The sequence below is a fragment of the Cherax quadricarinatus genome, unplaced genomic scaffold (genome assembly GCF_038502225.1).
Source record: "Cherax quadricarinatus isolate ZL_2023a unplaced genomic scaffold, ASM3850222v1 Contig491, whole genome shotgun sequence".
NCBI lineage: Eukaryota > Metazoa > Arthropoda > Malacostraca > Decapoda > Parastacidae > Cherax > Cherax quadricarinatus.
The window spans coordinates 57002-75000 of record NW_027195517.1 but is presented as its reverse complement, the minus strand read 5'-3'; the positions used below and the strand labels follow the sequence as shown (position 1 = coordinate 75000).

Here is a 17999-nt window from a genome sequence, read left to right as displayed (position 1 = left end):
CCTCATCTATTACTTCCCCATTTCCTCCCCTATTAACTTCCCCATTTCCTCCCCTATTACCTTCCCCATTTCCTACCCTATTAACTTCCCCATTTCCTGCCCTATTACCTTCCCCATTTCCTCCCCTATTACCCTCCCCATTTCCTCCCCTATTACCTTCCCCATTTCCTACCCTATTAACTTCCCCATTTCCTGCCCTATTACCTTCCCCATTTCCTACCCTATTACTTCCCCATTTCCTACCCTATTAACTTCCCCATTTCCTGCCCTATTACCTTCCCCATTTCCTACCCTATTACTTCCCCATTTCCTCCCCTCTTACCTTCCCATTTCCTACCCTATTAACTTCCCCATTTCCTCCCCTATTAACTTCCCCATTTCCTCCCCTATTACCTTCCCCATTTCCTCCCCTTTTAACTTCCCCATTTCCTCCCCTATTACCTTCCCATTTCCTCCCCTATTAACTTCCCCATTTCCTCCCCTATTACCTTCCCCATTTCCTCCCCTATTACCTTCCCATTTCCTCCCCTATTAACTTCCCTATTTCCTCCCCTATTAACTTCCCCATTTCCTCCCCTATTAACTTCCCTATTTCCTCCCCTATTACCTTCCCCATTTCCTCCCCAATTAACTTCATCATTTCCTCATCTATTACTTCCCCATTTCCTCCCCTATTAACTTCCCCATTTCCTCCCCTATTACCTTCCCCATTTCCTACCCTATTAACTTCCCCATTTCCTGCCCTATTACCTTCCCCATTTCCTACCCTATTACTTCCCCATTTCCTCCCCTGTTACCTTCCCCATTTCCTCCCCTATTAACTTCCCCATTTCCTCCCCTATTAACTTCCCCATTTCCTCCCCTCTTACCTTCCCATTTCCTACCCTATTAACTTCCCCATTTCCTCCCCTATTACCTTCCCCATTTCCTGCCATATTAACTTCCCCATTTCCTCCCCTATTAACTTCCCCATTTCCTCCCCTATTAACTTCCCCATTTCCTCCCCTCTTACCTTCCCATTTCCTACCCTATTAACTTCCCCATTTCCTCCCCTATTACCTTCCCCATTTCCTGCCATATTAACTTCCCCATTTCCTCCCCTATTAACTTCCCCATTTCATCCCCTATTACCCTCCCCATTTCCTCCCCTATTAACTTACCCATTTCCTCCCCTATTAACTTCCCCATTTCCTCCCCTATTAACTTCCCCATTTCCTCCTCTATTAACTTCCCCATTTCCTCCCCTATTACCTTCCCCATTTCCTCCCCTATTAACTTCCCCATTTCCTCCCCTATTACCTTCCCATTTCCTCCCCTATTACCTTCCCCATTTCCTCCCCTATTACCTTCCCATTTCCTCCTCTATTACCTTCCCCATTTCCTCCTCTATTAACTTCCCCATTTCCTCCTCTATTACCTTCCCCATTTCCTGCCCTATTAACTTCCCCATTTCCTCCCCTATTAACTTCCCCATTTCCTCCCCTATTACCTTCCCCATTTCCTCCCCTATTACCTTCTCATTTCCTCCCCTATTACCTTCCCATTTCCTCCCCTATTACCTTTCCCATTTCCTCAATTATTACCTTCCCCATTTCCTCCCCTATTACCTTCCCATTTCCTCCCCTATTACTTTCCCATTTCCTCCCCTATTACCTTCCCCATTTCCTCCCCTATTACCTTCCCCATTTCCTCCCCTATTACCTTCCCATTTCCTCCCCTATTACTTTCCCATTTCCTCCCCAATTACCTTCCCCATTTCCTCCCCTATTACCTTCCCATTTCCTCCCCTATTACCTTCCCCATTTCCTCCCCTATTACCTTCCCCATTTCCTGCCCTATTACCTTCCCCATTTCCTCACCTATTACCTTCCCCATTTCCTCACCTATTACATCCCCATTTCCTCCCCTATTACCTTCCCCATTTCCTCCCCTATTACCTTCCCCATTTCCTGCCCTATTACCTTCCCCATTTCCTCACCTATTACCTTCCCCATTTCCTGCCCTATTACCTTCCTCATTTCCTCACCTATTACCTTCCTCATTTCCTCACCTACTACCTTCCCCATTTCCTGCCCTATTACCTTCCCCATTTCCTACCCTATTCCCCCCCCACAGAGAAGTTCCACAGCAACATAACTTCCCAGCACTATGTGAGACCCAAGGCCCAGGGGCTGGAGTTCAACATCCGCCACTTCGCCGGGAAAGTGACCTACGACACTTACCAGTTCCTGGAGAAGAATAAGAACTTCCTGCCCACTGAAGTTATCCAGTTGTTGAGACAAAGTTCTCACGATGTTATCAGGTGAGAGATAGTGGGAGATAGTGGGAGATAGTGGGAGATAGTGGGAGATAGTGGGAGATAGTGAACTTCCTGCCCACTGAAGTTATCCAGTTGTTGAGACAAAGTTCTCACGATGTTATCAGGTGAGAGATAGTGGGAGATAGTGGGAGATAGTGGGAGATAGTGGGAGATAGTGGGAGATAGTGGGAGATAGTGAACTTCCTGCCCACTGAAGTTATCCAGTTGTTGAGACAAAGTTCTCACGATGTTATCAGGTGAGATAGTGGGAGATAGTGGGAGATAGTGGGAGATAGTGAGAGATAGTGGGAGATAGTGGGAGATAGTGGGAGATAGTGGGAGATAGTGTGAGATAGTGGGAGATAGATAGTGGGAGATAGTGGGAGATAGATAGTGGGAGATAGTGGGAGATAGTGGGAGATAGATAGTGGGAGATAGTGGGAGATAGTGGGAGATAGATAGTGGGAGATAGTGGGAGATAGTGGGAGATAGATAGTGGGAGATAGTGGGAGATAGTGTGAGATAGTGGGAGATAGATAGTGGGAGATAGTGGGAGATAGATAGTGGGAGATAGATAGTGGGAGATAGTGGGAGATAGTGGGAGATAGTGGGAGATAGTGGGAGATAGATAGTGGGAGATAGTGGGAGATAGTGGGAGATAGATAGTGGGAGATAGTGGGAGATAGTGGGAGATAGTGGGAGATAGTGGGAGATAGATAGTGGGAGATAGTGGGAGATAGTGGGAGATAGTGGGAGATAGTGGGAGATAGTGAGAGATAGTGGGAGATAGTGTGAGATAGTGTGAGATAGTGGGAGATAGTGTGAGATAGTGGGAGATAGTGGGAGATAGTGTGAGATAGTGTGAGATAGTGGGAGATAGTGGGAGATAGTGGGAGATAGTGGGAAATAGTGGGGGATAGTGTGAGATAGTGGGAGATAGTGTGAGATAGTGTGAGATAGTGGGAGATAGTGGGAGATAGTGGGAGATAGTGGGAGATAGTGTGAAATAGTGTGAGATAGTGGGAGATAGTGGGAGATAGTGTGAGATAGTGTGAGATAGTGGGAGATAGTGTGAGATAGTGGGAGATAGTGGGAGATAGTGGGAGATAGTGGGAGATAGTGGGAGATAGTGTGAGATAGTGGGGGATAGTGTGAGATAGTGTGAGATAGTGGGAGATAGTGGGAGATAGTGGGAGATAGTGGGAGATAGTGGGAGATAGTGGGAGATAGTGGGAGATAGTGTGAGATAGTGTGAGATAGTGGGAGATAGTGTGAGATAGTGGGAGATAGTGGGAGATAGTGGGAGATAGTGGGAGATAGTGGGAGATAGTGGGAGATAGTGGGAGATAGTGAGATAGTGGGGGAGATAGTGTGAGATAGTGGGAGATAGTGGGAGATAGTGTAGTGGGAGATAGTGTGAGATAGTGGGAGATAGTGGGAGATAGTGGGAGATAGTGGGAGATAGTGGGAGATAGTGTGAGATAGTGGGAGATAGTGGGAGATAGTGGGAGATAGTGGGAGATAGTGGGAGATAGTGTGAGATAGTGGGAGATAGTGGGGGATAGTGTGAGATAGTGTGAGATAGTGGGAGATAGTGGGAGATAGTGGGAGATAGTGGGAGATAGTGGGAGATAGTGGGAGATAGTGGGAGATAGTGGGAGATAGTGGGAGATAGTGGGAGATAGTGGGAGATAGTGGGAGATAGTGGGAGATAGTGGGAGATAGTGGGAGATAGTGGGAGATAGTGGGAGATAGTGGGAGATAGTGGGAGACAGTGAGTGATAGTGAGAGATAGTGGGAGATAGTGTGAGATAGTGTGAGATAGTGGGAGATAGTGGGAGATAGTGGGAGATAGTGGGAGATAGTGGGATATAGTGGGAGATAGTGGGAGATAGTGGGAGATAGTGTGAGATAGTGGGAGATAGTGGGAGATAGTGTGAGATAGTGTGAGATAGTGGGAGATAGTGGGAGATAGTGGGAGATAGTGGGAGATAGTGTGAGATAGTGGGAGATAGTGGGAGATAGTGGGAGATAGTGGGAGATAGTGGGAGATAGTGGGAGATAGTGTGAGATAGTGGGAGATAGTGGGAGATAGTGGGAGATAGTGGGAGATAGTGTGAGATAGTGTGAGATAGTGGGAGATAGTGGGAGATAGTGGGAGATAGTGGGAGATAGTGGGAGATAGTGGGAGATAGTGGGAGATAGTGAGAGATAGTGGGAGATAGTGGGAGATAGTGTGAGATAGTGTGAGATAGTGGGAGATAGTGTGAGATAGTGTGAGATAGTGGGAGATAGTGGGAGATAGTGGGAGATAGTGGGAGATAGTGTGAGATAGTGGGAGATAGTGAGAGATAGTGAGAGATAGTGGGAGATAGTGTGAGATAGTGGGAGATAGTGTGAGATAGTGTGAGATAGTGGGAGATAGTGGGAGATAGTGGGAGATAGTGGGAGATAGTGGGAGATAGTGGGAGATAGTGGGAGATAGTGGGAGATAGTGGGAGATAGTGACAAATAGAAAATGAGTAGATTTAGGTCACTAATTAACCTAATAAATAAAACCCCTATTACACCTAATTAACGCCTTAGTTTACCTAATTATCCCCTTAATTCACCTAATTAATGTAATTCACCTAACCCCCTAATAAATCCTTACTTTCTCCCGTACTAAGTAGTTGCCTCCCTCACCTACTTTCCCCACTAACTAGGTGCCTCCCCTACTCCCTCACCTACTTCCCCCACTAACTAGGTGCCTCCCCTACTCCCTCACATAATTCCCCACTAACTAGGTGCCTCCCCTTCTCCCTCACCTACTTCCCCTACTAACTAGGTGCCTCCCCTACTCCCTCACCTACTTCCCCCACTAACTAGGTGCCTCCCCTACTCCCTCACCTACTTCCCCCACTAACTAGGTGCCTCCCCTACTCCCTCACATAATTCCCCACTAACTAGGTGCCTCCCCTTCTCCCTCACCTACTTCCCCTACTAACTAGGTGCCTCGCCTACTCCCTCACCTACTTCCCCTACTAACTAGGTGCCTCCCCTACTTCCTCACCTATTTCCCCTACTAACTAGGTGCTTCCCCTACTCCCTCACCTACTTCCCCACTAACTAGGTGCCTCCCCTACTCCCTCACCTACTTCCCCCACTAACTAGGTGCCTCCCCTACTCCCTCACCTACTCCTCCCACTAACTAGGTGCCTCCCCTACTCCCTCACCTACTTCCCCCACTAACTAGGTGCCTCCCCTACTCCCTCACCTAATTCCCCACTAACTAGGTGCCTCCCCTTCTCCCTCACCTACTTCCCCTACTAACTAGGTGCCTCGCCTACTCCCTCACCTACTTCCCCTACTAACTAGGTGCCTCCCCTACTTCCTCACCTATTTCCCCTACTACCTAGGTGCTTCCCCTACTCCCTCACCTACTTCCCCCACTAACTAGGTGCCTCCCCTACTCCCTCACCTACTTCCCCTACTAACTAGGTGCCTCCCTTACTCCCTCACCTACTTCCCCTACTAACTAGGTGCCTCCCCTACTTCCTCACCTATTTCCCCTACTAACTAGGTGCTTCCCCTACTCCCTCACCTACTTCCCCCACTAACTAGATGCTTCCCCTACTCACTCACATACTTCCCCTACTAACTAGATGCCTCCCCTACTCTCTCACCTACTTCCCCTTCTAACTAGGTGCTTCCCCTACTCTCTCACCTACTTCCCCTGCTAACTAGGTGCCTCCCCTACTCCCTCACCTACTTCCCCTACTAAGTGCCTCCCTTACTCCCTCACCTATTTCCCCTACTAACTAGGTGCCTCCCCTACCCTCTCACCTACTTTCCCTGCTAACTAGGTGCTTCCTCTACTCCCTCACCTACTTCCCCTACTAACTAGGTGCTTCCCCTACTCTCTCACCTACTTCACCTACTAACTAGGTGCTTCCCCTACTCTCTCACCTACTTCCCCTACTAACTAGGTGCTTCCCCTACTCCCTCACCTACTTTCCCTACTAACTAGATGCCTCCCCAACTCCCTCACCTACTTCCCCTACTAAGTGCCTCCCCTACACCCTCACCTACTTCCCCTACTAACTAGGTGTCTCCTTTACACCCTCATCTACTTCCCTGCTAACTAGGTGCTTCCCCTACTCCCTCACCTACTTCCCCTGCTAACTAGGTGTCCCCTCTACACCCTCACCTATTTTCCCTACTAACTATGTTCCTCCCTTACTCCGTCACCTACTTCCCCTACTAACTAGGTGCCTCCCCTACTCCCTCACCTACTTCCCCTACTAAGTGCCTCCCCTACTCCCTCACCTACATTTCCCTACTAACTAGGTGTCTCCTTTACACCCTCACCTACTTCCCCTACTAACTAGGTGCTTGCCCTACTCTCTCACCTACTTCCCCTACTAACTAGGTGTCCCCTCTATACCCTCACCTATTTCCCCTACTAACTAGGTCCCTCCCTTACTCCCTCACCTACTTCCCCTACTAACTAGGTGCCTCCCCTACTCCCTCACCTACTTCCCCTACTAAGTGCCTCCCCTACTCCCTCACCTACTTCCCCTACTAACTAGGTGTCTCCTTTACACCCTCACCTACTTTCCCTGCTAACTAGGTGCTTCCCCTACTCCCTCACCTACTTCCCCTACTAACTAGGTGTCCCCTCTACACCCTCACCTATTTCCCCTACTAACTAGGTCCCTCCCTTACTCCCTCACCTACTTCCCCTACTAACTAGGTGCCTCCCCTACTCCCTCACCTACTTTCCCTACTAACTAGGTGCCTCCCCTACTCCCTCACCTACTTCCCCTACTAAGTGCCTCCCTTACTCCCTCACCTACTTCCCCTACTAACTAGGTGCCTCCCCTACTCCCTCACCTACTTCCCCTACTAAGTGCCTCCCCTACTCCCTCACCTACTTCCCCTACTAACTAGGTGTGTCCTTTACACCCTGACCTACTTTCCCTGCTAACTAGATGCTTCCCCTACTCCCTCACCTACTTCCCCTACTAACTAGGTGTCCCCTCTACACCCTCACCTATTTCCCCTACTAACTAGGTCCCTCCCTTACTCCCTCACCTACTTCCCCTACTAACTAGGTGCCTCCCCTACTCCCTCACCTACTTCCCCTACTAAGTGCCTCCCCTACTCCCTCACCTACTTTCCCTACTAACTAGGTGCCTCCCCTACTCCCTCACCTACTTCCCCTACTAAGTGCCTCCCCTACTCCCTCACCTACTTCCCCTACTAACTAGGTGCCTCCCCTACTTGGCTCACCTGCAGGTTCCTGTTCCAGTGCCCCCTAACTAAGACAGGTAACCTGTTCTACGCTACACCTAGAAATTCACCTAGAGGCACCTTGAACAAGCAGCAGCAGCCTTCCTCCAGGCCCCTAACTTCCACCTTGAAGGTAATTATGTACCCTGGTGTTTAGTAATTAGAAGAGTACATAGGTAAGTACCAGGTTATGTACTCTCTTATGGGAGTAATTAGGTGAGTACGTAGCTAGGTACCTGGTTATGTACTCTCTTTAATAATAATAATAATAATAATAATAATAATAATAATAATAATAATAATAATAATAATAATAATAATAATAATTCTGTCTACCAGTCTGTTTATTTACCTCTTTATCTATCAGTCTGTCTATCTGTCTGTCAATCTGTCTCTCTGTCTATCTAACTTTCTGTATGTCTATCTATCTGTGTATCTAACTGCCTAACTCTCAATCTAACTGTGTAATTAACTGTCATTCTGTCTAACTGTCTGTCTAACTGTCTAACAACCTCTGTGTCCACCTGACAGTCGCAGTACGACAGCAGAGGTCTGGCCTCGCAGACTAAGGCGCAGCAGACAGTAGCCACCTACTTCAGGTACTCCCTAATGGACCTCCTCCAGAAGATGGTCAATGGGACGCCCCATTTTGTCCGCTGTATCAAACCCAATGATATTAAAGCCCCTAGCACCTTTGATAAGACCAAGGTGAGTGGTGGACTAGACCCTAGTACCTTTGATAAGACCAAGGTGAGTGGTGGACTAGCCCCTAGCACCTTAGACTAGCCCCTAGCACCTTTGATAAGACCAAGGTGAGTGGTGGACTAGCCCCTGGCACCTTAGACTAGCCCCTAGCATCATTGATAAAACCAAGGTGAGTGCTGGACTAGCCCCTGGCACCTTAGACTAGCCCCTAGCACCTTTGATAAGACCAAGGTGAGTGCTGGACTAGCCTCTGGCACCTTAGACTATCCCCTAGCACCTTAGATAAGACGAAGATGAGTGCTGGACTAGCCTCTAGCACCTTAGACTAGCCCCTGGCACATTAGAATAGCCCCTAGCACCTTTGATAAGACAAAGGTGAGTGTTGGACTAGCCCCTAGTCCAACACTCGTGGAGATATGATGGTTGGATATAAACACAAGTTGTTGGGTGGTAACACTTATATTAGCAGAGTGAGAGGGGAGCCCAGCCTAGCCTGTCCTGTTGCCTTTAGGTGTACCAGTGAACTGAGGAAGGGACAGCGCATCTCACGCTCACATGCGGCAACACGTGACGTCACACATGCTAGCTGCTGAGCCTAGCAAGGGGTCAACTATGTAAAACATATGGATGGTACTATGATAGTCAGATAACATATACAGGGGATCAGCAAGTATGCTGACAGCTCGGTCATGTTACGTATGTCGTCTCGACATACAATACTATGCTATAGGCTGAACGAGCTGATTCTGTACAATAGCAAAGACATATAACTTAGAACTAATGAATGGTATCATAATGGATGGTATCATAATGGCTGGTATCATAATGGATGGTATCATAATGGCTGGTATCACAATGCGTTACAAATTAGATGAACAAATCATAGTATGATAAAAGATAGAAATGCTCGATCTATATTCATGCGCTCTACGGATTCTGAGGAAGAATATATATTTACAAGGGTGAAAGTAATTAACAGCAAAGGCAGACCAGGTGCACACAGGTCATACTGCTAAATCTCAGAATTTGGAGGTAACGTGAACACACGCACACAAAAATTTGGAACTAATCAGCTAATAACAAAACACACGGTTGACAATTTCATTCATCTCGGACATCTAATTATACAGGCTATGTACATTTAAACCCAACTCTGTGAGGGTAAGATTTACATATGCAGAATGGTTATCGTCTCTGAGAGGATCGAATTCTTTTGCAATGGCTAACACATGTCTTGACTGAGGGAGATCTGAACAAGTATATACAAAAGATATTTGGGGGGTTTCTCATTACTTGTTATGTATGCAAAGAATAACGATATTCAGGTTGATCGTCTGACTGAGTGTTAGAGGTGAAGGGTACAGAGTCAGGAGGACTGTCAGCATCTGTCACATTAGTCTGGGTAGAAATATCATCCTCAACATTGCGTACTAACTTAATGTGATCTAAATGCTATTCTTTATACTGACCAGTACTAATTTCTCTAACCTTATACTTATTGCCACTGTTATGTTCAGCTACTTGATAAGGATCAACAAACTTTTGATCGAGCTTAGGCATTGCGGATGTTTTGTTGAAGTTAGTCAGCATTACTCTCGAACCCACTTTAACTTTAGTCACCTTAGCATGGCTATTAGTTACTTTTGTAAATTCTGCTGTTGACTTACGAAGTGTCTCACGGATTCTTCTAAAAACACTTTGAGCAACGCTGGTACGAGTTGCCATGAAATCATCAGGGTTGTAATTGGGTTTTGGTGCAGAATATAACAACTCATAAGGCAAACGCTTGTCTACACCATACAATGCATAAAGTGGAGTGTCACCTATCAAAGCATTGTAAGCAGAATTTACGGCACATTGGACATCAGGTATAACTTCATCCCAAATTTCACTGTTGGGATTGATAGTGGCTCTCAAGACATCAAGTGCTTCTTATTGGTTCGTTCTGCTAACCCATTGCTGGCAGGATGATGAGGAACAATGGTGGATTTAGAGATCTTGTACAAGGTACACAAATTTTCAATAATCTTATTACAGAATTCACCTCCATTATCTGTTACCAGGGACTTAGATGTGGTATGCCTACAGATTATACGCTCCTTGAAAGCTTTAGCTACAGTCTCGGCAGTCTTATCTGCAATAGGAACTAACTCACAATATCTGGTGAAATGATCTACCATAACACACAGATGTTTGTTACCCTGGAGGGAACATTGGAAATTGGTTAACAGATCTATGGCAACTCTTTCCCATGGTTCACTCGTGGTGGGATACACCTGGATAAGATTTGGACCATTGACATTTCCTTTATGTTGCATACAGACACTACATTTCTTAACATACTCGGTAATATCAGTTGCCATACGTGGCCAAAAGTATTTCATTCTGGCTTGTTTAACAGAACGATCCATACCAGGGTGTGCAACACCCTGGTGACTAAAAATTACTAATTGGTATACCGTTCTGCTTGGAGTACCCAACTCGGCTGTGTGGTACAGTAATTCTTGGTTCATGACAAAGTCACTGATGGGTGCTGGTGGCTTCACAGTAAGAATAAGATCTTCCTGGAGCAGGAATCGAATCACACCAGACCACATGGGATCTGTTCGTTGAGCATTCTTTACATCTTCAGCACTAAATGGAGGGTCTGCAGTTACTATACTAACATGTCGCGATAAGGCATCTGCGACTACTGACTTGCCAGGTAAGTGTTCAAAGGAAGGATTGAACTCTTGGATAGTCAAGGTCCATCTGGCTAACTTTCCAGTAGGTTGTTTGTTCTGGAATAAAGGTATCAGTGGAACGTGGTCTGTCAAGACATGAACAGGGTACTGATAAATAATGTCTCGGAAGTTCTTTAAAGACCATACTAATACTATCCTGTCCCCAAAATCATCTACGTCAGAGACGACTGAAGCAACATCATTTACAGGATCGGCGGTCTCAAGGCTACCTAAGGCATCAAAGGAATTACTAACAGGGATGGTGTACTCATTATCACCTACTGTCACCATGGGACGGGTTGACTGGGACGCTTAAATTCCCCCGAATTAGAAGAATGAGCCTGGTTCTGGTTAGTCTGAGAACCACGACCTCTATTTCCTCTCCTGGCTCTGCGACTGGAACGGCCACGGAAAGATCTAGAGTACTGAAGGTTATAGAGAGCATTGCACTCAGATGTGTCATGACTGTGGATTCTGTGATAAGTACAGTACAGCAGAACGGACTGGCACCTATCAGCATTATGACGCCTCTTCGAGTGGCTATCAGGACAATTTACAGCGATATGGCCATGGTAACCACAATTATAGCAGGTTCTTTGAGTATGGTTACTCTATGTACTACTAGCACTACAGGAATGATAACTCTTGAGGGCTGCAAGCAGTCCCATTGTGGCAGTTAGGGGACTGGAGTTATACACACACATGGAAGCAGGCGGCATTAACTATTTAATAACTCCAAAAACCACTAATTTGGCAAACCCCTCAAGAGCTCGTTTATCATCATCTACAAGGTAGTTGGAATTTTGTCTGGCCCTAAAGAATGAGGACGTGAGGTTATTTAAACGAAGGGCGAACACATCTAATGATTCCTGTGACCTAGGCGCTGCTCACACTAGTTCCTTAAGGACAACAAATGGATCAGTCACTCTCACTGGGTCAAGATAGTTACGTATTAATTTCTCATAATCTTTCCACGTGGTGAAACCCTGAAAGTCCTTCATCCGGATCAAGTTAAAGACATACGAGGCGGCTGGTGAACGAGCTAAACTCTCCTTTCCAATATTAACGATACAACTCTCCGATGGAGGACCATCCACTGAGGCATTTACTCTAGCACGAACAGGAGCACAAAGTGATGGTGAAGGCTGGAACTCACGTGGCTTACTTGAGCACTGGGTTTAGTTACCTGGGTTAGTTGGATGGCTTGCTATGATTAACCCTTCACACAGACTGGCTTGAAAACTTGTAACAATGAGCACAGCAGGGGTGGAAAGCTGGCTTAGCAGGCAAGGCTGGTACTTAAGACAGGCTGGATGGTGTAGGGCTTGTCTCTCCCCCCACACAGACTGGCTTGGCAGCTTGGCTTAATTTTCAAACCCAGGTCAGCCCCTCGAAAGTAATGCAAATAAGCAGATAAAACACTAAGACACAAAGACTGACCAGGAAGCAGTGCAGAGAGGCTGGTGAGTGCTTGGTCAGGGTAGCTAGGTGTTTAGTTAGGCCGCCATGCGGTCACACACAAGGTCCGTCGGCTGGTAGAAGTTAATCTCCATACATCTGCGTAAATATCGAATTTACGCGCTCACCGCTGTCACCATTTGTTGAGAGGGTTCGTGGAGATATGATGGTTGGAGATAAACACAAGTTGTTGGGTGGTAACACTTATATTAGCAGAGTGAGAGGGGGGAGCCCAGCCTAGCCTGTCCTGTTTCTTTAAGGCAGTGGTTCCCAAACTTTTTCAGCTTGTTACCCAATTTAACATGCCACATAAAGCATGTTACCCCTTTCACAAAATGTTGTTATTATTGATATATATGGGTAAACGTGAACGTATACAGCCTCGCATACTCTGCTAATCCTAGCAAAACCATTGAAAACGTAAGAACCACACATACATTATATATAAAATTAATAATAGCTACAAATTCACAGTAACAGTGGGTAAATACTAACTATATACTGCACAGGGCAGTACACATACATACCAGCTTATGTCTACCTCGGCTGATGCTCACAGATAAACTGACAGTGTGAAACAGAGGCAGCCTCAGGAAGTGAGTGACGCGTACTGGACAGGTCGATCTGGGCTACTGAGTGACTTTTGTCCTGAAGCATACTTGTCAAAATACTTTTGGGTTTCCACACACTTAGCTATATATTTCTTCTTTTCTAATACTGTATATTAGTTTTTGATGTTTATTGTTATTTGGTTTAACTTTATTACTTACTTATAATAGGTTTACTTTACAACTTTATATACTAAGACAAAGTTAACAATAATCCTCATACCGGGTACCGCATTGTTTTCTTGATTCTCAGAATTCATAACTTTTTTTCTGTCACCCCTCCATTACCCCCAAAAAATGGTTAAATTACCCCCAGGGGGTAATTTACCCCCAGTTTGGGAACCACTGCTTTAAGGTGTACGCGTGAACTTAGGAAGGGACAGCGCGTCTCACGCTCACATGCGGCATCATGTGACGTCACACATGCTAGCTGCTAACTCTAGCATAGGGGTCAACTATATAAAACATATGGATGGTACTATGATTCTCAGATAACATATACAGGGGATCAGCAACTATGCTGACACTAGCACCTTAGACTAGCCCCTAGCACCTTTGATAAGACCAAGGTGAGTGCTGGACTAGCCCCTAGCACCTTTGATAAGACCAAGATGAGTGCTGGACTAGCCCCTAGTACCTTAGACTAGCCCCTAGCACTTTAGACTAGCCCCAGACACCGTAGACCAGCCCCTAGTACTAATTCCTAATATATAACGAAGAGTATAAGCAGTCCATCCATCGTAGATTATTACCTGAGTGATAGACTTATCTGAAACCAAAACAACAGTACATAAGCGTTGGCATTGTGAAAAAATAGTGGATTTCCAAGCGCTTTCGTGACTTCTCACATTATCAAGGAACTAAAAAGACAATATATCAAAGGATGTATTGTCTTTATAGCTCCTTGATAATGTGAGAAATCACGAAAGCGATTGAAATGTCACTATTCTTTCTGTTTACTGTGATCTTATCAAGAAGCATAAATAACAGAGGTCGTCATAAATGCCCTGGAAAACGTACAAAGGAGGATGACCAAGTTGGTCCCATGTATCAGACATCTTCCCTATGAGGATAGACTGAGGGGTCCAAATCTGCACTCTCTAGGAAGGCGTAGAATTAGGGGGGATATGATTGAGGTGTATAAATGGAAGACAGGAATAAATGGGATGTAAATAACGTGGTGAAAATATCCAGCCATGACAGGACTCGCAGTAGTGGTTTTAAGTTGGAAAAATTTAGATTTAGGAAGGATATAGGAAAGTACGGGTTTGGTAATAGAGTTGTGGATGAGTGGAACAAACTTCTGAGTGGGTGTGAGTTGGACATGACTAGCTGGTGCTACCATGTCTCATGCCGTGTTCCTTGAGTGTGACTGATCTGACTAGGTCAGTGAGTTTAAGCCGGTGGGAGAAGTGGAACTGCCTCGCATGGGCCAGTAGGCCTGCTGCAGTGTTCCTTCTTTCTTATGTTCTAATGTCTATTGTCGCGTCTAAACTATCTATCTATCGTAGACATTTATGTGAGAACATTTAAACACAAGCCAATTTTTTCCTGCCTTTTCTCTGCTGTCTACTGCTGTCTACTGCTGTCTACTGCTGTCTACTGCTGTCTACTGATGTCTACTGCTGTCTGACGCTGCCTACTGCTGTCTAATACTGTCTACTGATGTCTACTGCTCTCTGCTACTGTCTACTGCTGTTTGCTACTGTCTACTGCTGTCTGATACTGTCTACTACTTTCTATTGCTATTTTCTATTGTCTCTTGCTGTCTATTGCTGTCTACTGCTATTACCTGCTATCTCTTGCTATCTACTGCTATCCACTACTGTCTCTTGTTGTCTACTGCTATCTTTTGCTATCTACTACTGTCTTCTGCTGTCTTCTGCTGTCTACTGCTATCACCTGCTATCTACTGCTGTCTCCTGCTATCTACTACTGTCTCCTGCTATCTACTGCTGTCTCCTGCTATCTACTGCTGTCTCCTGCTATCTACTGCTGTCTACTCTTATCTTCTGCTATCACCTGCTATCTCATGCCTTCTCCTGCTGCCTACTGCTGTCTCTTGCTATCTACTGCTATCCACTACTGTCTCTTGTTGTCTACTGCTATCTTTTGCTATCTACTACTGTCTTCTGCTGTCTTCTGCTGTCTACTGCTATCACCTGCTATCTACTGCTGTCTCCTGCTATCTACTGCTGTCTCCTGCTATCTACTGCTGTCTACTCTTATCTTCTGCTATCACCTGCTATCTCATGCCTTCTCCTGCTGCCTACTGCTGTCTCTTGCTATCTACTGCTGCCTACTGCTGTCTCTTGCTATCTTCTGCTATCTACTGCTGTCTCCTGATATCTCCTGCTATGTAATGCTGTCTCCTGCTATCTACTGCTGTCCCCTGCTATCTACTACTGTCTCCTGGTATCTACTACTGTTTCCTGGTATCTACTTCTGTCTTCTGGTATCTACTGCTGTCTACCACTGTCTATTGCTGTCACCTGCTATCTAATGCTGTCTCCTGCCATCTACTGCTATCTCCTGCTATCTGCTACTATCTCATGCTATCTACTGCTGTCTATTGTTATCACCTGCTATCTACTACTGTCTCCTGGTATCTACTGCTGTCTCCTGGTATCTACTGCTGTCTACCACTGACTATTGCTACGACCTACTATCTACTAACGTGTCTTGCTGTCTTGTACTGACAGGTACAACAGCAACTGAGGTATGCTGGTGTGATGGAAACAGTCAGGATAAGACAGCATGGCTTTCCACATCGGATACCCTTCGCAGAGTTCCTCAGAAGGTATACAAACTTGCATACAAACTTGTATAGAAAGTTGTTTAAAAAGTATAGAAAATAGTATAGAGAGTGTATAGACAGTATGTCTACATAGGTATAAATATCTGTGTCTAAATATTCCATTAACTATGTTAGTGGGACTTGGTTAATAGGGTCACCCATAGCCATACCAAACATCAGTCAGATCAATAATGACCTTCCCTCAGGTATTTAAGGTTTTCTGAGTATTTTATCAATTATTAACCTAATAGGGTCACCCATAGCCATACCAAGCATCAGTCAGATCAATAATGACCTTCCCTCAGGTATTTAAGGTTTTCTGAGTATTTTATCAATTATTAACCTAATAGGGTCACCCTTAGCCATACCAAACATCAGTCAGATCAATAACTGACCTTCTCTTAGATATTTAAGGTTGTCTGAGTACTTTTTATCAATTATTAACCTAATAGGGTCACCCATAGCCATACCAAACATCAGTCAGATCAATAATGACCTTCCCTCAGGTATTTAAGGTTTTCTGAGTATTTCATCAATTATTAACCTAATAGGGTCACCCATAGCCATACCAAACATAAGTCAGATCAGTATTTTATCAATTATTAACCTAATAGGGTCACCCATAGCCATACCAAACATCCGTCAGATCAATAATGACCTTCCCTTAGATATTTAAGGCTATCTGAGTACTTTTTATCAATTATTAACCTAATAGGGTCACCCATAGCCATACCAAACATCAGTCAGATCAATAACTGACCTTCCCTCAGGTATTTAAGGTTTTCTGAGTATTTCATCAATTATTAACCTAATAGGGTCACCCATAGCCATACCAAACATCAGTCAGATCAATAACTGACCTTCCCTCAGGTATTTAAGGTTTTCTGAGTATTTCATCAATTATTAACCTAATAGGGTCACCCATAGCCATACCAAACATCCGTCAGATCAATAATGACCTTCCCTTAGATATTTAAGGTTATCTGAGTACTTTTTATCAATTATTAACCTAATAGGGTCACCCTTAGCCATACCAAACATCAGTCAGATCAATAATGACCTTCCCTTAGATATTTAAGGTTGTCTGAGTACTTTTTATCAATTATTAACCTAATAGGGTCACCCTTAGCCATACCAAACATCCGTCAGATCAGTATTTTATCAATTATTAACCTAATAGGGTCACCCTTAGCCATACCAAACATCAGTCAGATCAATAATGACCTTCCCTCAGGTATTGCTTCTTGGCTTTCAACTTTGACGAGCGAGTGACAGCCTCGAGGGAGAACTGCCGCTTGTTACTGCTGAGGCTGAGGATGGATGGCTGGGCCCTAGGCAAGACCAAGGTCTTTCTCAAGTACTATCATGTTGAGTACCTGACTAAGATGTATGAGAAACAGGTGAGTGATGGGGAGTGATGGGGAGTGATGGGGAGTGTTGGGGAGTGATGGGGAGTGATGGGGAGTGATGGGAAGTGATGGGGAGTGATGGGGAGGGTGATGGGGAGTGATGGGGAGTGATGGGGAGTGATGGGGAGGGGGATGGGGAGTGATGGGGAGTGATGGGGAGTGAAGGATAGTGATGGGGAGTGATGGGGAGTGATGGGGAGTGTTAGGGAGTGATGGGGAGTGATGGGGAGTGATGGGGAGTGTTGGGGAGTGATGGGGAGTGATGGGGAGTGATGGGGAGTGATGGGGAGTGTTGGGGAGTGATGGGGAGTGATGGGGAGTGATGGGGAGTGATGGGGAGTGATGGGGAGTGTTGGGGAGTGATGGGGAGTGATGGGGAGTGATGGGGAGTGATGGGGAGTGATGGGGAGTGATGGGGAGTGATGGGGAGTGTTGGGGAGTGATGGGGAGTGATGGGGAGTGATGGGGAGTGATGGGGAGTGATGGGGAGTGTTGGGGAGTGATGGGGAGTGATGGGGAGTGATGGGGAGTGATGGGTGGTGATGGGGAGTGATGGGTGGTGATGGGGAGTGATGGGTGGTGATAAGGAGTGATGGGTGGTGATGAGTGGTGATGGGGAGTGATGGGTGGTGATGGGGAGTGATGGGGAGTGATGGGGAGTGATGGGGAGTGATGGGGAGTGATGGGGAGTGTTGGGGAGTGATGGGGAGTGATGGGGAGTGATGG

General features: G+C 45.7%; 1 protein-coding gene across 1 annotated transcript in view; it reads left to right on the top strand.

The window, feature by feature from the left end:
- The window catches only part of LOC128701043 (myosin-IIIb-like), a 106454-nt gene that overhangs the window by 43394 nt on the left and 45061 nt on the right, over positions 1-17999 (top strand). The window contains exons 17-21 of the mRNA XM_070080470.1: positions 2116-2302; positions 7580-7706; positions 8105-8281; positions 15770-15867; positions 17099-17264. Coding sequence (XP_069936571.1) covers positions 2116-2302; positions 7580-7706; positions 8105-8281; positions 15770-15867; positions 17099-17264 — 755 coding nt within the window. The remainder of the gene's footprint in view (positions 1-2115; positions 2303-7579; positions 7707-8104; positions 8282-15769; positions 15868-17098; positions 17265-17999) is intronic.